A 23,633-nucleotide genomic window follows, 5' to 3' on the forward strand; every position below is an offset into this window, starting at 1 on the left:
TCTCTAGATTAATTTTTAAAAAGCCTATTTGTGTTGACACACACCAAAATGGTTGGTCTACAATTAGTGGTATGTCAGATGAATTCAGAAAAGGGGGGAAATACTAATTTTTTATTTTCACAGTTTCTGTATGTAAAAACAAAAATTGCTTTAAATTTTTACACCAAACCAGAAACCTGGAAACTCATGGAAACTGAAATCTATAGCTTTATCGTACATTGATACCAGTTTGTTCATCCATGGTTGGATGGCTTAAAAGAGGGTCCTGATATATGAGTTGATGTTGAACTCCTGGGTAAATTTCAGTTTAAGGTACAGGACATGCATGCATGTTACATCCCTTCAGTCGTGTCCAACTCTTTGCAACCCTATGGGCTGTAGCCCATCAGACTCCTCTGTCCATGGGATTCTCCAGGCAAGAATACTGGAATGGGTTACCATGCCCTTCTCCAGGCTACCTTCCCAACCCAGGGATCAAACCTGTGTCTCCTGCAGCTCCAGCATTGCAGGTAGATTTTTTTTTTTTTTTACCACTGAGCCACAGGAGAAGCCCCATGTTAAATTTGGAGAGGCCCCAAGACACGCATGTTAAATTTGGTTTACAGCCATTTCAGTCCAGACACCACAGAGTTACCTATACTTCAGTATTCTAGGAACTAGCGTTTTCATGCTGTCTAAAATGGATTCCCCGCATGGATCAGTAACCAGAGCTTCATTGAGATGCTTGTTTCCAGGGTTACATGTTTTTCCAGAACTTACATGTGAATGCCATTTTCATTCTCTATTCTCCTTTAAGGTAATTGGTAGCTTATAAGTACATGAATGACTGGTCTAGTTTAGGTAAAAATATTCATTAGTCCAAGATGGCCAAAAATGGAAAACCTAAGAATGTTGAATTTTGGCTTCAAAAGGGAGGGTTTTTTCCTGGTGGGAACTAACCATTTGTGCTTTTGTTTTGTAGGGAGTGAGTGGAGCATTGACGGTCCTTATGAAGGACGCCATCAAGCCCAATCTCATGCAGACATTAGAGGTGAGCAGAGTGACTCCCGCTGTCCTGGACTGGACAGTGTCCTTAGGGAGACACTTCTTTTCCTGATCATCTCTCTATTCCCATTCTTCTCACAGTTATGACTGGGACTTCACTGAAATATAAAAGAGGTGGCTTCATACTTGCCCTTTTTCTTTTGGATGCCAACTAATTTTGGTTCCCCTTGACCGAATGGTCCCTTCTGAAGCAGGATTGGCAGCTTTGCTCACGGTGTCTTGCTTTCTGCAGGGCTCTCCAGTGTTTGTTCACGCTGGGCCGTTTGCCAACATCGCACATGGGAATTCCTCCATCATTGCAGATAGGATTGCACTCAAGCTTGTCGGTCCCGAAGGGTTTGTAGGCAAGTACTTTTGCAAAATCAGTGATAGACCATTTTTCTTTCAGCATCAAGGGAGTTGGGGTAGCATTTTTACAGTTGCTTTTGTCCTTACAGTGACTGAAGCAGGATTCGGAGCAGACATTGGAATGGAAAAGTTCTTTAACATCAAATGCCGGTACTCGGGTCTCCGCCCGCACGTGGTGGTGCTTGTCGCCACTGTCAGGGCTCTGAAAATGCACGGAGGTGGCCCCACGGTGAGAATCAGGGATTGGAAGGGTCTGATTCTCAGACATGTTCTGAAGGCTAAAAGGAAGCTGATGACTCCTGCCTATTTCTTCATTAAGCTGCTCTTATCCCTAAGATTATTAGGGTACCAAAGCAGGGCACATCTACATGGCTCTTGTGTTGGCCGTCTCATCACTCACAGGTAGTCCCAGCTCTTGGAGAGGGCCAAGTTTGGCCTCGTGGCCTACCTTTCTGAGGAAAACACCTGATGATATCCAAACCCCTCCAAGGACATGTGCTTGGCTATATTTACCGAAAAACTCCTTTCTGTTCGGACTGTTCTTTTTACATCTGAGTCCCATTCCCTCTAATGGTGCTGCTGGCAGCCAGCCAGCCAAACCATTTAGCTTGAGATAGAGGTCAGCGTGCCGGGCAGGACTGATAACAGCCTGGGCTGGGGAGAGGAGGAGAAGAGGGGCAGGTATGCTGGGACTGCCTCCAGTGATGGGGAAAACAGGTGAGCACGGTTTTCCTTCAGCTGTATCCTGAAACTGTGCTTTCCTCTATTCACACTGCTTAGAAATTGTACTTTTTGCTCTATTGTTGGGTTTCCCAGGTGGCTCAGACGGTAAAGAATCCACCTGTAATACAGGAGATCCAGTTTGATCCCTGGATCGGGAAGATCCCTGGAGAAGGGAATGGCAGCCCATTCCAGTATTCTTGCCTGGAGAATCCCATGGACAGAGGAGCCTGGTGGGCTACAGTCTGGGGCGGCAAAGAGTCGGACATGACTGAATGACTAACACTCTCACTATTGTAACCTTTCCTTCAGCGTGTACATGTGAAGATACGGCTCTCTTTTTCAGGAATGAGTTGATGAAGTATTAAATTCCTATCCTCTGGGAGCTGGTCTTGTAGCTTGAGCAGTAAGACCTCCCTCATCTGCAGAAGAAAATCACTGTTTCTTAGTGTAGTGATCAGGGCTTTTCCTGATAAAGCAGTTCTCAAGAATGTTGGCCTCAGACCTTCCTGACACACTTAAAATTATTAAAGGCCTAAAAGAACTTTTGTTTAGGTGAGTTGTGTATATTGATATTTACCAAAGTAGGAATTAAATTTTAGCATAAATATTAACATAATTAAATGCTTACATAAACAGTTTTTTTAAGTGACTCTATTTTCCAAAACAACATTTGGGCATTGTATGTTTTTCAGATCTCTTCAGTGTCTGGCTTAATCAAAGACTGCTGGATTCTCATCTTCAGCATTTGATCTGTTGTGATGTCACATAATCTGTGGGCAAATCCATTGTAGACTTCCTGAGGGAATGAGAGTGAAAAGAGCCATAATATCTTAGGGTTATGGAAGTAGTCCTGACCTCTTGGACCCCAGGAAAGGTTTAGGTCCCCACTCAGGGGAGAACCACCGCCGCCACAGCCCAGCACACCTCTCTGGTCCTTCTCATCCTGTGGCCCTCCTAACCCAGGACATCCCTTTCTGCTGGGCTGCAGGATGGACTCCCTTTCTCTTCCTTATCATAACCAGCGTTTTTCCTCTTCCATCCTCTCACTCATCCTCACGCCATTGCGCCTCCCTTCCTCCTGATCTCATGGTCTGAGGAATCATGTGGGCGTGTCACCTGGCCGCACTGAGAGGAAAGCTTTGCACACAGCTCTGTTGGGAGACTGGCCCGCTGCTCCTGTACCTCCTGGAGCCATGTGAGGCCCAGAGAGTGGGATCAGGTCCCAGCTTCCTGCCCCACTTCTCTGAGGCCCCATTTGGAGGTGGAGCACCGTGGCGTCTGAGGAAAGGGAGCAGAGCACTCGGAATTTTCTTAGTCCGTTGCCCAGCCGGATCCCTGGGACCGGCGCCTGCACCCTCACGCACTTCCCTGTGCATACAGTAGGTCCCACCAGGTACCTCTGTAACCGTAGAGGAAGAAAATCTTTGTGTGTTGTTTCCCTCTTGTTTGTACTGCTCACGTGCCCCAGTTCAGCCCCCACGCACCCAGTTCAGCTCCACAAGGTGTGGGCTGGCTTGGTGGACCAGCTCATGAATACATTGCCGGGCGCATCTCAGACTCCACAGCGGACGTCTCAGGGTGGCTCTTGCAGGGCTGACAGCTGCCTTTTTCCCTGTACTCAGCTCTACTTCCACCCCCACTGCTGTGTGCTTCACAGGGGAACACATCGCTTCCCCCACCCGCCTTCATAGATTCGTCCCTTCTCTCTTTAATTCAGTTCATGAAGGTCTCCCACCCTGCTCACAGCAGTGACTTTTGTTCTGTGCCGTAGTTTTGGTCATTTGCTCTAAATCCTTAAAGCAGGAAACAGCTTTCTACTGCTGTATATCCTCCACCCCACCCCCCAGCCCCCTGCCCCAAGGATGCAGTTTCTGGCTTTGAACAGATGGCAAAGCACTGTTAGAAGCTAAAATTTTACTGTAAGTAAAAATGCCTCTGACTTTGCTGCTTTATCTTCCAGGTTACTGCTGGACTTCCGCTTCCCAAGGCCTACATAGAGGAGGTAACTTCAGTCACTTCTCATTGCTTGCCCTAGGATGCACCACATTCCGAATCAGCATTTCTCAGCCTGGCATATCTGGAAATGAGTGGGCTGTCATATGACCCAGGGCTGTTCCTGGGAGCAAGGGGCCCATAGTGTGCTGAACAACTGGACTAAATGAAACAGGGAAGAAATGCCTCATAAAACAGTTGCCTACATAGGATACTGGTAAAACCACTCCCCTAGACCAGTGGTTGATTCTCAACCAGAAGCAGTTCGCCCATCCTAGGATATTTGGGAATGTCTAGAGACATTTATTTTTGATTGTTACAACTGGAGGTGGGGAGTGCTACTGGCATTCAGAGTGTAGAGGCCAGGGTTGCTGCTAAAGAGGGAAGCTATAATTCGTAGGATACCCCCCACTACAAAGAAATAAGGAACCATGCACTAATCTAGTGGAAGTTTCCTTGTCTTCCCTGCATTGACTGGTTGATTCGCAAATGCCATTCAAATCAGAGGCAAGTAGGGGTATTTTCTCAAATGCTTTTTTCTCTGCAGATTTAAATTCATAGTCAAGGGCCAAGATAGGATCAGCACCCTGGTTATTTTTCTAAGCAAGGTTTTCATAAACTGATATGGTTTATAGCAGTAAGCAGGAGCTCAAAGAATTGTTAGTGTAGAGCTTCTCATGTTCGTATCATTTACCATCGAGAAGCATCTCTGGCGCCAGTTTGGGGTGGTCTTGAGAGAGGTGCGGGCACCATGTGAGATGGTAAGGTCAGCGGCTATCACCGTTGATTCAAGTTCTCTGCCTTTTTTGGAGGCTTTTAAATTGTCAGACAGTGCAGGGTCACTTTTCAGCCCCCAAATGAAGTAATTCAAAAGCAGCTAGCAAAGCATCGCTGGTGCCTTCAGCCTGCCTGTCTTCTGAGTTATGATTTGCCTTTTATGGTCATTTGTGTGATTCACGCGTAGGAGGGGAATTCACAGTTCTGGCCCTCCTGCCACCCCGCAGCCTTTCCTGTGTCTAATTAGAGTGACTGCCCCTCACTGGCCCAGCTGGTGTCTTCATTTAAGAAATACGCCTTATTTAAAACTGTTCTCAATCAGTCTTACATATTAATTGGTTTTCATGTGACTAGAGGTAAAGAATTAGCTGTGCTCTTTAGAATGTCAACTAAATTCTAATCTCAGTTTTCAGTGATTAAAGGGAAAAAAACCATAAATCATGTTTATAATGATAGTTGTTTTGTGCTTGTATCTTACCCTTTCTCCCATGGTTTTATGGAGTCCATAAACCAAGCACTATTACTGCTGGGTTTTACCCATGGTCTTGGGTACATATTTGTATATGAGACCATGATACTTTCATTGTTAAAATACTTAATGTATTTTAAGCTTATATAATAACATACACTTTGTAAAAAAAAATTTAAGATTATAATATATATGATATGAGTCCCCTGTTTAGTGTATATATCTCTCAACATTTAAAATTTCCTGCATATGCACATGTATTTTTGTATTTGTCCAAAATAGCATTAATTAAGCTATTCATAGTTTCACAGTTTTAGTACATCTTTGAGAGGTTCTGTGCTAATACAGATTATCTCACTTTTCATGACATGTACATGATACATATTTATTGAGTGTGTATATCATAATTCACTGACTCAGTCCCCTGTTGGAGGAGGTGTGTGTTGTTTGCAGTCTTCTCATGCTGCAGGCAGTACTCCAGGAAGCATATTTTAAAATGTTTCCTTAATTACTTTCCTTTCAATTTCATAGTATTTGGTTCTTAAAGATGATATTTATCTTATTTCTGATACAAGGTTTATTATGGTTGAGTTCATTTAAACCTTTTGAAGCATTCCTGATGACTCCACATTTTCTGACAAATGCCATGCACAGGGCTTCCCTGGCGGCTCAGACGGTACAGAATCTGCCTGCAGTATGGGAGACCCAGGTTCGATCCCTGGGTTGGGAAGATCCCCTGGAGGAGAAAACGGCAACCCACTCCAGTATTCTTGCCTAAGAAATCCCTTAGACAGAGGAGCCTGGGGGGCGCTGTAGTCCATGGGGTTGCAAAAAGTTGGACACAACTGAGTGACTGACACTTTGACTTTTTTGTGCACCGTATGCTAGGCCCTGCCTTCTGATGGCAGCGTCTGTGCCATCCTGAACAGTCAGTTTGTACCATTGTGCCATAGAAGTACATACAGTCTATTATAAAACGGGTTGTAAATATAATTTAAGGGCATCTGAGTCCCTTCAAACAGCAAATAAGCTCGAGATATGGCGTGGTGAGGCAGATGCGCAGGCAGATCTCAGCTTTCAGGGCAGCCAGGCCACGAGCACAGCTTGCGCCAGGGTTGCAGGTCACTTGGAGCGGCCTGGGGAACGCATCACCGCCCCTGCGCTCTGTCGGCTTGTCCTGACAGCAAGTGGCTGCTGGCTCAAGGAGACAGTTTCTCTTTTAAGAAGAACCTGCAGCTGTTTTAACTTCTGGTCTCTAACCTTCCAGACCTTCCTCTGTTGTTTCTGCAGGACCTGGAGCTGGTTGGAAAAGGCTTCAGTAACTTGAAGAAGCAGATTGAAAATGCCAGGATGTTTGGCGTGCCAGTGGTAGTGGCCGTGAACGCCTTCAAGTAAGTATGGGGTGTGAGTTGAGGCAGGATTTGACAGAACACAACAAAATTCTGTAAAGCAATTATCCTTCAATTAAAAAATTAATTAATAAAACAAAGAATTGACGTAGACTGTGGGAAATGGCCAGCAGACGTCTCCTGGAGCGGATGTGCAGCCCAGCTCTTGGCTTTGTTCTTTTCTTCAGTTGCTGCTGTCAGTTATCAAGCGTCTGCTTTGGGAGCTGTTGATGAGAGCCTGCCATATGACAGGAACTGCATATGTCCCAGGCGACTTGTCACCCTCCCTGCTGAGCATGCGGAGTCAGATTTGGCTCCTGTGGGTGCCCATCCTCACCAGGTGAAGTGGGTAACACACAGGCCAGAACTTAAATGTTCTTTCTGGTCTCTAAAGGCCTTTTGTGCTAAGATAAGGTCATGGGCCTACAGTTCCATTATTTCTCCAGGTCTGGTGGGAGAGTGTCTTGACAGTTTGTTAAGCATAGTGACCTGGAAATGTTCCTGTAAGAGAACTTGCATGGGTTGTTTAGTTATTCTCATGCTGGTTTTGATCTTGTTCTGATGGTCTAGCCACAGCAAAATAGGAAACAAAAATTTTGAGAAGCTAGTATTTATTGATTCCTTATGATGTGCCTGGAATGTTCTAAGTACCTTGCGTGTGTTTGCCATCTAAGCCTCATGACATCCCATGAAATGCAGTGATTATGCCCATTCTACCCACATGGACACCAAGACATTGCAAGTCATCCAGCTGGTAAATTGTGGCGTCAGGGTTCAAACCCAAGCAGTGTTACTGTTCATGTCTCTTTATCAGTGGGTAATGCACATGGATTTTTATGGCAAAAACGTGACAAATTCTGTCCTCTCCCCCATCCTCAGTGCTTTAACATGAAGTTCTGCCTTTATAGGACAGATACGGAGGCCGAGCTGGACCTCGTCAGCCGCCTCGCCAAAGAACATGGTGCTTTTGACGCCGTGAAGTGCAGTCACTGGGCAGAAGGGGGCAGGGGCGCCCTGGCGCTGGCTGAGGCCGTCCAGAGGGCAGCTGCGGCCCCCAGCAGCTTCCAGCTTCTCTATGACCTCAAGGTGGGTTAACTGCTGTATGCAAAAACAATAAGCCAAAAAAAGCACAACGAAGTTTCTGTTTAGGCTTCTGTTTAGAGCCATGTTTAGCAGTTTCAACCTGTGGATTTGCGTCTCATGGAGGTGAGTTACATGACCACAGCCTGGACGCCCAACTCCAGGCAGCTTTCTTAACAACGTGCATTGCTGCTTTCTGACCGAGGAGGGCATCCAGACAAGAATACCCCAGGAGGTTGGCTCACGTCCTAACTTTGGAAAAGGCTCACAGTACAGCCTCTTTTCTGGCAGGAGAAAGGCTTACATAGAGAACCACAGCCTTTAAAGCAGGGCACCAGCCATGTTACTGCAAACTGGCATTGGGCTACATCAAGCTGAGAAGTGTCGTCTGACTGCTTCCCAGCATAGGGGAAAGCAGTGTGGTTCTGCACACCTTTCCTGGTACGGGGTGCCTGGGGTTCAGAGAAGCACTCAGGCGCGAAACCAGAGCACCTTGGCAGGCTTCAGCGTCCTTTCTGTCGCTGAGTAAATTATGATACGTCTGGCGTAGGCAGAAGCACTGCTTATTCTGGGGTACAATAAAGGTAGTTCACAAAGTGGTTGTTCTTATTATAGGGTTGTACTTTGCTGTCAGTTCTCTGTCCATATACTTCAGAAGGCGATTGGACATTAAGCAGTCTGCCCACAGCAACAACTGCCAGCTTCATTAGGAGCATGGCATGGACACTGCAGCTGGTTCTGCTTGTGTTATCTAGGCCATAGACTTTCAAAAATAGCCATAAAAAGGTAGAAGGAAGCAAACCCTATTACTCATGAATTTTAACAGTCTCTTGTTTTCTTTGTCCCTCGCAGACCTAATCTGCTTATATCTTAATTACAGTTAATTAACGTTCTATTGACATGGACATTTTCCTGTTGAGCTTTAGTTTTATAGACTGGTTTGAAAACCTGTTCAACCATCCGTCTTTGGGGGAAGTGCCATACACAGAAATTTGCACACAAATACAGAGCATTTATAGACACCTTCTCTAAGCCCGCATCCACAGTGCCTGAGTGAGGAACCCCAATCCTTGGAGGTGAGAAGGAGGCCTGGAAGAAGTGGGATAATGAGGACTTCATAACCTGTTTCTACTTGGAACTTGTATCTGACAGACGGGAAGCTGTCGCATTTTGTCGTATTCAGCATCTGTTGGTCTTAAATCACTCCTCAACGAAAGTACTTTTGCTTCAGAAGTTCTGAATGTGCCTTGGCATTTATAGAGCTCCAGTTATAAGAGGCATATGAAAGTAATCTCTATTGAATCTTTATAAAGCCGCAATTGAATAGCTTCACTTTATACATGTCCATTATACAAATCCCCCTCATAAATGATCACAGTTTAGTTCAAAAGGAAATACTTGTTTTCGTAGGTAATTCTTTTCGTAATTATTCTTTTCAGAAAGCAAAACTCGCCCAATGTTAGCCTTAGTTGCTAGGGGGCATGGAGTCACATACTGCCTAATTTACGTGATTTGCTCACCCAGGTTACCTGTGAGAGTAGCTGTCTTTGCCATTTCCTTTGGGCAGTTTCTCCTTGTGCTGTTTGCTCTTGAATTTTAGTGACTTGAGCTGGGCTGCAAGAGTATTTCAGAGGCCAGACGCCACTTCTGAAGGTTTTTGCCCTGGAGGAAGCAGCTCTGGGCTTCCTCATTAGACCTGGAGGTCACTGGTTGGACCACTGGCCTCTATCCGCTACACAAGTGCCATGAAAAACATATCCTTTCCCACCATCCTTGTTGTATGTTGATCGTATAAGTCATTAGATTGTTGTTTACATATGTGGATGATTTTGTTTTTATAACTATTTCCAAAGTAACAGCAGTTGACAGTCATTTGTGTTAAAGGGAGCATCTGTACACACCGGGGGTTCTGTGAATGGGTATCAGTTGTCTTATTTCATAAACAGTATCCCAAGTGTGCTTTGATGGGAGACTGATCGTCAGTATTAGAACATTATTTTTATTTACGAAGAAATAGTTACCTTGAGCAGTATTGTTTATGAGGTACCTAGTAAAATCTTACACATGCACACACGCATACAGTAACCTGGCACCTGTGGGACAGTTTCGGCTTATAAGATCTGGGACCTTGTAGTAAAAAACGTTTCTAATCCAGTAAACTTTGAACTACTTGCCCATCCTTGTATATGTATAAACACCTGTGGCCGTTTCGGGGACTCTGACCCGGAATACCGCTGTAAGTAAAGGTTCATGTCCTCCCCTCTCTCTCTTGTTAGCTCCCAGTTGAGGACAAAATCAGAATTATTGCACAGAAGATCTATGGCGCTGACAACATCGAATTGCTCCCTGAAGCCCAGCACAAAGCGGAGGTCTACACAAAGCAGGTAGGTGTGTTCTTTCAGCTCTTTTTAAATATCAAGTCTTGGAGGCAGAATGCCTGCGTTCTCCCAGCCCCGCCAGGCACCGCTGTCCTCTGGGCGGCAGCCGTCTCCCCTCTTAAATACTGAGCATGGATTAGGTGGTCCAGTCCCAAGTTCTTTATCTTCCCTGAGGTGGTAAGTGAGTGTAGAAAAGTCATGAGGAAACATGAAATGTCTTACTAAAGCACTGAGAGCCTGCCTTGAGTCGTATCTTCACTTCTGCTCCAGACTATCATTTTAATCGGTTATATAAATGAAAGTGAAATGTTTATTTGTGGGATATAGTTGTGCGGCTCCACTCCTTTGCCCAACAAGGATTTTTTTTTTTTAATTTATAATGACTAAGCTGGAGGAGAGCGGTGACGTAGACATGGACATAAAGGGAGTTGGGTGTTTCAGGTAAATTGCAGAAGCACAGTGCCCAGATGTTCTTCGTTGCATTGCCAGCCTTTCACTTCTCCCACTTCTGTTCCCATCTTTGCCCAGGGCTTTGGGAATCTGCCCATCTGCATGGCCAAGACCCACTTGTCCTTGTCTCACAACCCAGAGCTAAAAGGCGTGCCCACTGGCTTCGTCCTACCCATTCGTGACATCCGTGCCAGCGTTGGGGCCGGCTTTCTGTACCCTCTGGTGGGAACGGTGAGTGAGTGCTGCAAGCAGAGAGGACCGCTTGTTCATCAGTGCTTCTTAAATCGATTACTGCAAACATTACACAAATGCCTAATTAGCAGAGTTCATTGCTAAGGAGAAAGCTGGAGTCGGACCCATTACGATAAATTGTCTAGCTGTGGACCATCTTGGTCTCAGTTCAAGGATGATGCCATGACTGCTTGTACTGAATAATAATTGTTTCCCAGTGGCAGTGTGACCTTGTCTGAATCCCGGATGGGCCTAATTCATAGGCTATGTATAGTACTGTTGTATATAATCACAGCTGACTTTTATTGGGCACCTTTTACAGACTAACTTAGTCCTCCCAATAGCCTGTTTGAGGCTCTGCACCTCTTGGGTCTTATCAATAGGCCTGGAGCTTATGCCTGAAATTCAGGGAATTAACCATTCTTGAGTAAAGAATTTGCCCCTTAAAGTGTAAATGAAGCCTATAAATAAGAAAGATAAGGTGGCTTATTTATGCTTTTTTCTTCTTTTTTTAATTAATTTTTTTTATTGAAGGATAATTGCTTTATAGAATTTTGTTTTCTGTGAAATCTCAACATGAATCAGCCATAGGTATACATATACCCCCTCCCTTTTGAACCTTCCTCCCATCTCCCTCCCCATCCCACCCCTCTAGGTTGATACAGAGCCCCTGTTTGAGTTTCCTGAGCCATATAGCAAATTCCCATTGGCTGTCTATTTTACATATGGTAATGTAAGTTTCCATGTTGCTCTTTGCTTACATCTAACCCTCTCCTCCTCTCTCCCCATGTCCTTAAGTCTGTTCTCTATGTCTGTTTCTCCACTGCTGCCCTGTAAATAAATTCTTCAGAACCATTTTTATAGATTCTGTATATGTGCATTAGAAACAATATTTATCTTTCTCTTTCTGACTCACTTCACTCTGTATAATAGGTTCTAGGTTCATCCACCTCATTAGAACTGACTCAAATGCATTCCTTTTTATGACTGATTATTTACACTTTGAGATGAATTAATTTTCAAATCCTTCCTTGTCTTACAGGTTTCATACATGTTTTAGGAGGAAAATTGCTAATTGGGAAGTAGAGGAAAGGTTATGGGCATGATTTGGACTGACTTTGTTAGTTAGTTTGGACTCTGTCCCAAAGTCTGCATTGATCCTGTGCCCAGGTCTCCCCCACAGATCTGCCCAGTAGCCTATTTGGTTGGCCAGAAAATTTGTTTGAGATGTACAGAAAAACCCAAATGAACTTTTTGGCCAACCAGTATATCTGCAGCTTTTTCTTACCTGAAATAACAGGATTGAAATAGTGAACTAAGCCAGTACACAAGTAAAGAAATCAATACATCTCCTTTTGGAGCTTCTTTCAGTTTAGTAAGAAGGCAGTAGGAGGCAATATTACAGTCGGAAGTACAGAAGGTTAAAGCCAAATTCATTTTCAGCTCTGCTGGTTTGGGCCTCAGGAAAGTTCAGGTGTCTCAGTGGTAAAGAATCTGCCTGCCAAGCAGGAGACACTGGTTGGATCCCTGGATTGGGAAGATCCCCTGGAGAAGGAAATGGCAACCCACTCCAGTATTCTTGCCTGGGAAATTCCATGGGCAAAGGAGCCTGTCAGGCTAGTCCAAGGGGTCACAAAGTCGGACACAGCTGAGTGACCAAACAACAACAAGAGGTGTGAGCCCTGTTCCTCGCAGCGCTCTGGGGCAGCGTCACCACGTCACAGTGGTGGTCAGACGGGCCTGCAAGCCAGTGTCCCTCAGCCCCTCCAGATGCCAGAGGCCTCACTCTGGTGACAGCATTCATCAATGCTCAGGGTTTGTCAAAATCCCCTTTTATAAGAACTCTAAACCATTTATCCAGCACCTTGGATATTGTAGAATGTACACTGATTCTGGAGAAACTCAGCAGCTGGCAGCTGAAGAAGCAGAACAGTGTTGTCTCTTCTGATGTGTGCGTGCAGAAGGGTGGCTGTGGAGGCAAAAGCGAAACTGAAAGTTTCAGGCCTGCAGTTCGGAGAGGAGCACAGCCTGCCCAGCTCCACGGCAGTCTCATCTAGACAAACTCACATTAGAAGCCCGCGTGGACCAACACATTTCCACACAAAATCTAGATGGCTTGATGATTACTGTTCTTCCTGCTTCCTAATTGCTGTTGGGGCCTGAATGAGGCTTAGAGGATTTGAGCGTTTTATGTACTAATTCACGGGGTGGTGGTTTCTTTTTAGAGGTGTTTTTTTTTTTTTTTATCTAAGTTCCTATATGTGTATATATAATCTTATTTAAAACTGTTTTCTGATTATCAATATGACCAGTGTCTAAGGGGAAAAAGTCCTACTTGGAAAAGAATAAAAGTACTGAAAATCCTGCTAATTACTATTTGGGGGAACATCTTCAGAATTTTCTGCCAACTTGCACATGCGTGTCTACATCAGTGGGCACCTGTCCTTCATCTTTATAATGTCATCTTCAGGCTCCCTTTTTCTTCCTCGTCCCCACACTCAGCACTTGCTTGTCTTACAGAATTTGAGACTAGAGACCAACATGAGCTCCATATAGTGTGTTCTCAGGAGTGTTGACTGACACTCACATGTCAGAATCAGGTTTTCTAAAGTATATGTATTTTGTGTTATGGAAGGTGACTCATCCTTTTCTATGACACTTTTATAGTAAAGTTGTAGAAGTTCCATTTAGTCTCGCCTCCTGTCTGGATCTGATTTGAAACTTGTATGTGTGTATTCTTTATAAAGGATGTTGTTACAGGTTAAAATATGCTGAGTTTTCACTGACAAGACTTTACAAATTTATATCCAAGTAGGTATTTGTCAAAGCCAAGTCTTCAGAAGAAACAAGTATAAATAAAATCCATAAGCATTGCAAGTTCAGTTTTAGAAAGCCAGATTGGACTAGTAGTAACAGTGATTGTAAAACCATCTAGATTGTGTCCAGCAACGTCTTGGCCCAAGTTTAAAGATACTGATTGCTAATCTTTTGTTACTGAAGCAAATATATAATACCAGTATCATCTCAAGACTCTTTAAAACAAAATTAAATAGCAGACAAGCCTGCACCTCCTTTTGGTGTTTCAGTGTGAGAACCAAGGGGGTGAATAACTGGCTTAGCCTCCCAGCACTTGCCATTGTGGGACAAAGGTGCAAACTCCCCCTCAGCCTCCTGTTGCAGCTGTCTGTGTGGGAGCCCAGAGGGAAGACTGGTGACTGGTTTGCTGGAGGACTCAAGGGTTTTCTCTTGAGATCATAACAGAATCAGTGACTTGGTTTTTAATTTGTAACACGAAGAGTGCCACTTTATGGACAACTGTAAAATAATATTGTGTCTTGGGCTTTCTAACTGAAAGGAGCATGAAGGAAAAGACCCGGTTTAGTTTGTTTTTAATGCTATTTCACATCTCCTAGATGAGCACCATGCCTGGACTCCCTACTCGGCCCTGTTTCTATGATATTGATTTGGACCCTGAAACCGAGCAGGTGAATGGGCTGTTCTAAACAGGTAAGTCATTACTGGCAGGAGTTTTGCTTTTTCCTTATGAGGCATATTTATGAATTATCGGATTCCATCTAAAGCTATGAAAACGCAGATTTCATAATTTAAGATTCCTTTCCAGACATCAGTGAGAGGAGAGGCGGTAGTAGTGAGCATTGGTAGTACCCAGTAAGTGAAATATTTATATTTCCTTACATTTTGGGAAGAAGAGCAGGGTTCATCACAAATTGGCAGCATCAAGGGGAGAGGCACCATCTGATGAATTGTGGAGGGACCCCAGTGAAGGTTAGACCTCTGTGGAGCCCCAGGAGACTCTGGGCTTGGAGCTGATGGCACATTGGAGGGCAGGAGCAGCTAAAGGTCTGTATACTCTGAATGGACGGCAGGCAGGAGTGAGTAAATGTCCTAGAAAGTAGATGAGAGAAGGAAGCGGGAGCAGTCCAGGAATTCTTGGGGTCTTAAATGAAGGGCCTCAAAGTACTCCTCACAATGAGTGAGCCACTCCTGGACATACCAGGTGAAATCTCAAAAACATTAAAGATGAAAAATCCTAAAAACCCTTCTCCAGAGAAGAAAAAATGGCTGGCCTGTGAAAGAAGTGAGAATTAGACTGAACGCTTGTCTTCCTAGTAGTAAGAGGCTTTTAGACAGTGGAGGAAAGCCCTCCACACTCACGAGGAAAGGTGACTTTCCACCTGTATTTACACTCCACTAAAACTGTCCAGGTGTTCTCAGGCTTGCTGCTCCCACGTCTCTTCCTCGGAAGGGATTTAGCAGTTTACTCCAGCAAAAGGAGGACCAAACCAGGACAAAGGAAGACATGGTTTTCAGAAGATCAAATCTTAATCTGGACTTAATGAAGGGGAGTCCTGAGAACTGCAAGTGACCCAGAGTTACAAGTCCCACATGCAATAGAAGTGGGGAGGAAAGACTGGAGACAGCTAAGACAAGGGTGTCAAAAGGGTAATTATGCAAAAGAAAGGCTCTCACATTGTCTAAGAAAGTCAGGGTCCAGGTGGAAGCCAACCATGGCTATCACCTAGGCAACTGCAGGGATGGTTGTCACAGAAGCACAGACACCTGTGCTTGGTGCTGGGGAAGCACTGTTCTTCAGGAGGCATGTGTGACCTTGGAAATGTTGTCATGGCCCATGTTTGGTCTGGACTTATACATCCTTGGTCTGGACTTAGACAGTATTCGCACAGCCATGGTGTAAATCCTGTACGTTGTTTTCAGGTCTGTGGACAGAAGTCTTGACGGTGAGGAAGGAGGTAAATGTTAACAACTTCAGCAGCGGTAGAAGATGATGGTGTGGCGTGGACAGGAAGAGGAGATACTTCAGTGCTTAGAGAAAACTGTGTTTCTTGTCTCTCTGTCTTTCTAGATTGTCCGTCTTCAAGAAGCTGTTTTGAAAGTTTGGCTGGTGTTTATTCAGGCTTCCTGTCAGGAAGTGTGGGGAAATCAAGAGAAGTCAGCCCCTGCCCCAAAGGTCTTCTGAAATGAGTAGTGGGAGTTTCCCTAGAAGCCTTTCTTCAGTTTTAATTTGCATCATTGTGTATAAATTAACCTGAATCATGTACACATCTAATTACCTTACTGAATCCATGGAATAAAAGTAAATAATTTTTCAGTCTCCGTGTTCAAATAGAAATTGTAGCATTTAACAGTCTGTGTTGCCTTAGCTCTGCTTTCCCCTGTGATCTGGGAGATCTCTGCCACAACAGAAGAAGCAAGTCCTAGTGTGTACCTTAGGATACGTTGTGTTTAAAGGGGGAACGATACGTGCGTGCTTGTGTGTTTCTGGGAGGACACGTAATAAGGAGACCTCCTTAGAGGGCTGAGAGAGAAATGGAATTTGGAGAACATGCCTTTTTGTCATGTACATATATATATATATATGTATATATAGAGAGAGAGTTTTTTTTTTTTTTTAATGCTTTCTTGGCCTCATTGCCTTGGTCAGTAAGTCAGTCTGGTTTTTTGGGGACTACTTTTTTTTTTTTTCTTTGCTACACTGTGTGCATGTGAAACTTCCCCAACCAGAGATTGAACCCATGCCGTCTGCTCTGGAAGCTTGGAGTCTTAACCACTGGACCACCAGGGAAGCCCAAAATACTGCCTTTTTTTTTTTTTTTTTTAAACTCTGAGAAAGTATTGCTTATATAGGTTTTTATCCTGAACGTCCTTACAATTCCCATTGCTATCACAGCTTCAGCACCATTCTTTTTTTTTTAATATACATATTATTTATTTATTTATTTGGCTTTGCCAGGTCTTAGACGCAGCATGTGGGATCTGGTTCCCCGACCAGGGATCAAACCTGGGCCCCCTGCATTGGGAGCTCAGAGTCCTAGGCACTGGACCACCAGGGAAGTCCCCAGCATCATTTATTTTTAAAAGTCCTCAGGAAGGATGGTTATACAGTATTAACCGTAGGATGGCTCTTTTGGCTCTGCGAATGATTGTTTAGCTTCTACCCTGTGCCTGAGCTCTCTAGCCCTCCCTACAGGATGTTTTTTCCCCCTCAAAAGTTTTCCCTTCTCTTTGTTTATCGTCCATCTCTGTCGTGCCGTTTTTCCTTCTCTTTCCCCTTTCTCTTCCTGCATTGGGCCCTTCCAGAAGATGTCACATCCACACTGGTGCCGGTGCTGCACGGTTAGCATTGCAGAGCAGTGTTTCTCCTGGTGTCCTTGGTTTTATTATTTTTAATCCCCTAGCTGGTTCATATCAATGTTATAATACTGTCAGTTTCACAGTCTAAAGAAATGACAGCATAGGCATATGGCAGAGGGGGTCAAAGCACAGAGCCCCAGCTCCATCACGCCTTGCACGCTTCCTGGCACATCATACACACTCAGTGATGTCAGTTCCTGTTAGAAAGCATCACTAGGGCCGTCTGCACAGAGTTCACTATTTCCAGTGGGTTTTTTTTTTTTAATGTCCTATAAAACCTCATCTGGAATGGGACCTGCTGGGAATTCAGTTTGTAAACAAGAGAGTAAAGCAGTGTATTGTTAGTCTAGGTGACCTGAAGATCATCTTTAAAAATTTAGGCTTTCTCATACCACCAAAAGCCATGTGGGTTTTGTTTGTCGTATATGTGTTTTGGCTGTGCTGCACAGCTTGTGCGGTCTTAGTTCCCAGGCCAGGGATCAAACTCGTGGCCCCTGCAGCAGAACCCACAGAGTCCTAACCACTGGACTTCCAAGGAAGCCCCAGCCATATGGGCTTAATCTTTAATATTTCTAGAAATACTGAACACAACTGGTGGGAAGACAAAGATTATAAACAAAGCCCTAATACATAAATGGGCTTCCCTGCTGGCTCAGCTGCAATGTGGGAGAACTGGGTTCGATCCCTGGGTTGGGAAGATCCTCTGGAGAAGGGAATGGCCACCCACTCCAGTATTCTGGCCTGGAGAATGACTGTATAGTCCTTGGGGTCACAAAGAGTCGGACACGACTGAGCAACTCACTTTCAATACAATAAATAGTTTTTTACCCAGTATTTGAAGGTCAAGAGAAGGCATAAAGAACAAAAAATAACTGCAGGCTATCTGAAGACCTGAACTCAAGACTTACTGCCAAAAAAAAAAAAAAAAAAAGACTGACTGCCAAGCATTAGTGGCCTTGGAATAGTGTGTGTAGCCAGAGAAGGACTAGTGTCTTTCCTTTGGGCCTAGGCATCCTTCAAGATCACTGACCTCCCTGTCCCTGCTCTGACCCTGAGTGGTTAATGGTTTCCCTCCCTATATTCGTAATGTTACTGATAAACAGATTGCATCTCCTCAGATCTGCACCTCAGAGGCTTGCTGTGCAATGAAGATGTATATACATTCTCAATTCAAGGAAGAAAATGTTTATGTGCTGTCAAGTAAAGCAGATTGCAGCAGAATTAGTGTCGAGTTTACGTTGGCTGGGGCAACCCTGGTGGTGCCCGAAAACAGATCAAACCAGCAGAGAGCTGCAGCCATATTCATTTAATGGTGTACCGGGGAAGGGAAGTGGAGGGCTTATTCCCAGGAGGTCTCATAACATGTAAGAATTATTACCAGGGAGTTATGAACCATTTTTGGTAACTGCAGACCCAGGCTGTGGGTGGATAGGGACTAGAATGGGAGAAATGGTATCATCTGTAGAGATCAGATAAATAAGCGATTTTATTGGCACATTGTATCTGGTGATATTAACAAGATAAGCTGTAGGTAGGGTAATTTCTCATCAGATTGAAGATATATTTAGAGCCTGTTTCTCATTATATAATAAAAAGCTACAAATGGAATAGCAGACAATGATATGGGTTTACTTACTGTCACTTAAATGAGTTCAAGGATGACAGGTTTCTTTCATGTATGAGGTACTGGATATCTCATCAGCTGTATAAGGTACTGGATATCTCATCAGATTGTTTGAGGTACTGGATATCTCATCAGATGTATGAGGTACTGGATATCTCATCAGATTGAAGATATATTTAGAGCCTGTTTCTCATTATATAATAAAAAGCTACTAATGGAATAGCAGACAATGATATGGGTTTACTTACTAATTGTCACTTAAATGAGTTCAAGGATGACAGGTTTCTTTCATGTATGAGGTACTGGATATATTTTTTGGAACTCTGACTTAGCATTGGGTTCTAGTTACATTCTAAAGAAAAACCACAATACAGTATTTTATTTATGATTCTATACTATGTGTGTCTTGGAGGTTGGAGATGAGTTATATGTAATACACCTTAAAGAAATCTGCCCTTCAAATACAAAATCAATTCACCTCTCACCCCAAACCACTTTTCAGTATTTTTTTTTTTAAGAAAAGCAGATGGAATAAGATCTATGTCATTAAGATGACCTTTATTGTTTTAATCTGTTGCTTATTTCATTTCCAATTACTTCCTAATAAGACAGCTATTCTACCCTGTCTTCATCTAGATAAGCTCATCTTATTTTTGCTTGAAATTGCTGCAAACTCCCAAATCTGCTAGATCTAGGAAAATTTGTATCTCAATAATAGCATCTCAGTTAGTTATGAATGACATGGATTTCTTTTGATTTGTTTAAAGTTCAAAACTAACAGCAGGGTCAGTAACCCATCTGAGACATCTTCACATATATTTGCTGAATAAACAAAGATAAGTTGAACTCTTAATTATAACTACTATAAATTGGTGCTTATAATGCTTATGGATTTTCCTGTTTTACAGCTTTTGTCTCTAAGATCTTGACAGATTAGATTCAGCTTTACCTTTGTGTGCTAATAGTTCTTTGCTTAATAAGTCTCAGATAAAGCTATAGAATCTTAACAAAAGTAAAATATATTCCTGGAAAAACATCCCCAAATGGGTAACTGAGGTTTACCTATAAAGTATCATGATCCTATAAAAGAAGAGAGATAAGTACAACTACTTTTCAGAAATTCTTCCCTCCATCTTAATGAGTTCTTCATCTGGGGGTGTGCATGGGAGGGGCCAGAGGAGGAGAGAGGAGCCGAGCATCCTGGAGGACCTCACCTCTGGAGCTCCCAGGAGTGCCCTTGGATGTCATATTAAACCCAAAGCAAGTCACTCACTGCAGCACCTTTCATTGGTGTTAACATAAAGCACACAATGGATTATGTATTCAAATAAATGCTTATGGTGCTTTTCACTAAAGTTTAAGAATCTGTAAATAAAGACTCAAAATGTTTCAAAATACACAGTAGCTAAACTGAATCTACCCTCCAGTCAGGCAGGAGAGTAGATAATGCCAGTACCGTTGCTCTGATCAGGACTGGAGTTGTGAGAAACAGGGCTCCAGTTCTCCACCCCCCACTTAACTGAGAGGGACAAGGTTAAGCAGACACCTAGGAACATACTGAAGGGAAACATGGGTAACTTGTAAGCCACTTAATCTTGGAAATCTATACAAGGTATAAAGGATGGGTGGAGCTGGATTCCTGCGTTCTGAACTCCTTCGGCACACAGATTGAATCATTTCTACCCGCCTTCTAAGCACTGACTTCCCTGGTGGCTCAGATGGTAAAGCGTCTGTCTACAAGGCGGGAGACCTGGGTTTGATCCCTGGGTCAGGAAGTTCCCTGGAGAAGGAAAAGGCAACTCACTCCAATACTCTTGCCTAGAAAATCCCATGGACGGAGAAGCCTGGTGCCCATGGGGTCGCAAAGAGTCAGACACGACTAAGCGACTTCACATCACATCTAGACACTTAGGGAGAGAAGAGCCTACTATGTCTTGAGGTTCTGAAACCTTTTGGCCGTGAACCTTGATTATCCAAAACTTTCCCAGGAGTGGGTTTGGGTGTAACGAGGTTTTTGTTTCGTTTTTCTCTCTTTCTCTCTCAATTCACATAATGTCATTTTCTCTCCCAACAAGGTTCACTGCAAAGTTTTGAATCCTACTTTTAAAATGTGCTGTATGCTGTGACTTAAATATTCAGTGGGGGGATTTATAATGGGATGCGCGTTATTCAAAATTGGATTTAACTACTTTGCTCTGAGAAAAAAATAGAGGAGGCTTTTGACCCTGGTCCCTTCCCCATCTGCCGGCTCGCTCTCGTTGGCCCCAATGAGGTCGCGCGGCAGGGATTGCCGCCAGGCTGGAAGCGCGACGGTCAGCGTCTCAGCGGCCGGGCGAACTGCTAGATGGAGAGACCTCTGGATCTGCTACCCTCACCGCCCCGCCGCCCCCAGCCCGGCCCCGCCCCGCGCCCGCCCCCTCCGCGCGCATTGGTGCCGCCGCCTGTCGGTCCCCGCGCTCTGGGGAGGGGGCGCCGCGGGGCTGCGGTCCCTCTGCAGAGGGCTGCTCGCTCCCGGTGCGACCGTGGCTTCCGCGTGCCCCGGCGTCCAGCCCTGCGTCGGCCAGGGACCCCGCGGTAAGTGAGAAAGGCGAGGAGGTTGAGGGGAAGAGGGTGCGGGCAGGTGTCCGGTCCGCTGTTCGCCTGTGCGGCAGAGTAGGCGGGAGGTGCCCGCTGGACCACCCAAGGTGGCCAGGGTGAGAATCAGGAAGGTCATTTGTCCGCAGACATCTCCAGCCAGAGCGACCCTCATTGGCTCTGTCCACCCACCTCTTCGTGTTACATCTCCTCCTAGGAGCAGGTGTTGCTGATAGCTTTTTTTCATTCCTTGCCCTTTTGGGGGGGAAATATGGTGTGGGGTTCCTGGCCATTATCATTGTGCAGAGAACTTGAAGCTGGGTTACCTGTTCCACGCCCCAGCATTTTCCTTTTTGAGTACTTTCTCGGGCGCTCTGGCTCCTGCCAAACGCACAATCTAGCCAAAGGAGAGACGCCTTCCTCCAGGAGGAAGCTTCGCCGTCAGCACCGGGAGATGGGAGAGACTCACTACTTTCCCCAGAGAGCGGCTGCTTTTTGCCTCCGTGCTTCTCTGCTCACGGGAATATGGGGAGGGGTATTTTCTGTGGCAGTAAACTTGCGGTTCTATCAGGAAGTTATAACAGGGACTTTAAGATTGCCGAGGCGATAAAACCATCTGCGCAGGTTAAGGACGAATCAGTCGCAGCTTAGTGTTATGCAAAGTTTTAGTGTCGCTGCCCTGAACCTTCCCCATTTCAGTTAGGTTTTATTTGGATATTTGTTGTATTTCTTCATCTGATATACATTCAAGTGAGCTTCTCAAGCAGTTGTCTTTGGGCAATCTAGGATAATTTCAAATGATACATTTCTAAACATGGTCTAATTTCGATATTTCTATTGGCTCTACATCCTCTGGTTAATAAAAACTCTCAGGCGCTGAGAATTCACAAGAAGGGAGGGGATTTAAAGAGCTATAATCAGCCGTGGTTCTTGTGTTTGGAAGCATATGAGGAGGGACATTGTAAAAATGTTCATATTTTAGTTTCGTCATTGTTGTAGGATGACTTTGTCTTTCTGTCAGAGGAATGGAGTATATAAGACTCAACCTAAGGGGATATTTACTTAGATGATGAACTGATTTTCAGAGTTCCAGTTCCTTCTATGGTTCATGGAATCAAGGGCTACCCAAATAAACCTTCAACAGTGAAGGATTTACATTAAAAAACAAACAAAAAACAGTACAAAGAAAGAGTCCCTTTGCTTATTTTAGGACATCCATCTAAAATTCATAGGATTTTTGTTAGGTGACCACCTCACATCTCTGTTCATTGGTACCCTCATACCACTCTGTGGATTGATTTTAAAATATACCTTTATGTCACTAATTAGTTTGCCAATTGCATATCTTATCAACTTATTTTTGGCTTTCAGATTAGTTCCAGAGCCAAGATAATAAAATACAAAGAATTTCAAAAGCTTGATTTTAAAATAGCAAGAACTCATTCTGAGTCTTGGTTCAGTTATGAGTTGATGGGTTACATTATGGTTACATGATCATTAAGCAGTTTTAAAATTTTTTGACTAGTGAGTCTAGTGCAGATTAGCATCTCCAAACAATTCATTTTTCTGATGAAACTCTTAAAGCCCAGTTTCAGAGGACAAGCTTTGAAAACAGGCAATCTTGGGTTGAATCTGAGCTCTGTTATCAACTAGCTGTATAATCGAGAGCAAGTTACTTAACCTATCTAGGCCTAGATTTCTTCATCTGTAGATGGTGATAGCACCACCTCCTCTGTAATGTGGGAGGATTAGAGATGTATATAAAAGTGCTTAGCACTTCCTAATACATAGGAATTGCTCAATAAATGTCAACTGTTTTATCATCATTCACTCTGACCTTCAACTATGTGCTCATTATAGAAAATGTTTGAACAGCAGATACTTAGAAAAAAATGTTAAAATTATACAAACAAATTTACAAGTAGAGAATGACAGTAATGTTAAATTTCCCATGAGCATGTATGAAAAGTAGCACCTCCTTCATGGAACATACATTTTTAGAACAGAAACCTTATGGTATACTGGAAAGAACATTAGAGAGTCAAAGTCTTCAGTTCTAACTCTGGCTCTGACTTCATCTAACTGAGACCTTCAACAGGCCAGCTGCCCACGCTGGAGTTCAGTTTTTTCACCTGGCTCGACTTGAATAATCTCAAATAATCTCTAAGATCTTTGCAACTTCAGAACTTTTTATTGCATGTAGTAAAAAATTACATTAGCTTGCTTATCACCCTGCTCTTCATTGTTTTTTATTGTTTTTGGTGGTAATGGTGATTTTTGTTTCTTAATTTGCAATTCAGAGAATTACATAAACAATTCATAGAAACAGCACAACTCCAGAATTGATAAAATAATAACAGATCTGCAGAGTAATCCAAAAT

At 43.9% G+C, this 23,633-nt stretch overlaps 1 protein-coding gene and 1 long non-coding RNA gene across 6 annotated transcripts in view; one reads left to right on the forward strand and one right to left on the reverse strand.

Annotated features, from left to right (window-relative positions):
- MTHFD1 (methylenetetrahydrofolate dehydrogenase, cyclohydrolase and formyltetrahydrofolate synthetase 1) overlaps positions 1-16,014 on the forward strand; it is a 60,563-nt gene extending 44,549 nt beyond the window's left edge. For 4 of the 5 annotated variants that reach the window (XM_055538324.1, XM_055538327.1, XM_055538325.1 and 1 more), the window contains exons 19-28: positions 962-1,030; positions 1,277-1,388; positions 1,482-1,621; positions 4,076-4,117; positions 6,644-6,744; positions 7,650-7,827; positions 10,098-10,205; positions 10,728-10,880; positions 14,294-14,387; positions 15,766-16,014. In XM_055538324.1, the coding sequence (XP_055394299.1) occupies positions 962-1,030; positions 1,277-1,388; positions 1,482-1,621; positions 4,076-4,117; positions 6,644-6,744; positions 7,650-7,827; positions 10,098-10,205; positions 10,728-10,880; positions 14,294-14,383 (993 nt within the window). In that variant the 3' untranslated portion in view covers positions 14,384-14,387; positions 15,766-16,014. Of the gene's footprint in view, positions 1-961; positions 1,031-1,276; positions 1,389-1,481; positions 1,622-4,075; positions 4,118-6,643; positions 6,745-7,649; positions 7,828-10,097; positions 10,206-10,727; positions 10,881-14,293; positions 14,388-15,617; positions 15,653-15,765 lie in introns of all 5 variants that reach the window. The other variant, XM_055538323.1, reaches the window with a different exon arrangement.
- On the reverse strand, positions 14,684-15,279 carry LOC129621661 (uncharacterized). The gene is made up of 3 exons (XR_008699587.1): positions 15,057-15,279; positions 14,896-14,968; positions 14,684-14,786 (listed from the first exon to the last, which is right to left on the reverse strand). It is a non-coding gene; the product is annotated as an uncharacterized LOC129621661 (long non-coding RNA).
- Positions 16,015-23,633: the final 7,619 nt, after the last annotated feature.

Source organism: Bubalus kerabau, chromosome 10 (genome assembly GCF_029407905.1).
Source record: "Bubalus kerabau isolate K-KA32 ecotype Philippines breed swamp buffalo chromosome 10, PCC_UOA_SB_1v2, whole genome shotgun sequence".
Classification (NCBI taxonomy): Eukaryota; Metazoa; Chordata; class Mammalia; order Artiodactyla; family Bovidae; genus Bubalus; species Bubalus kerabau.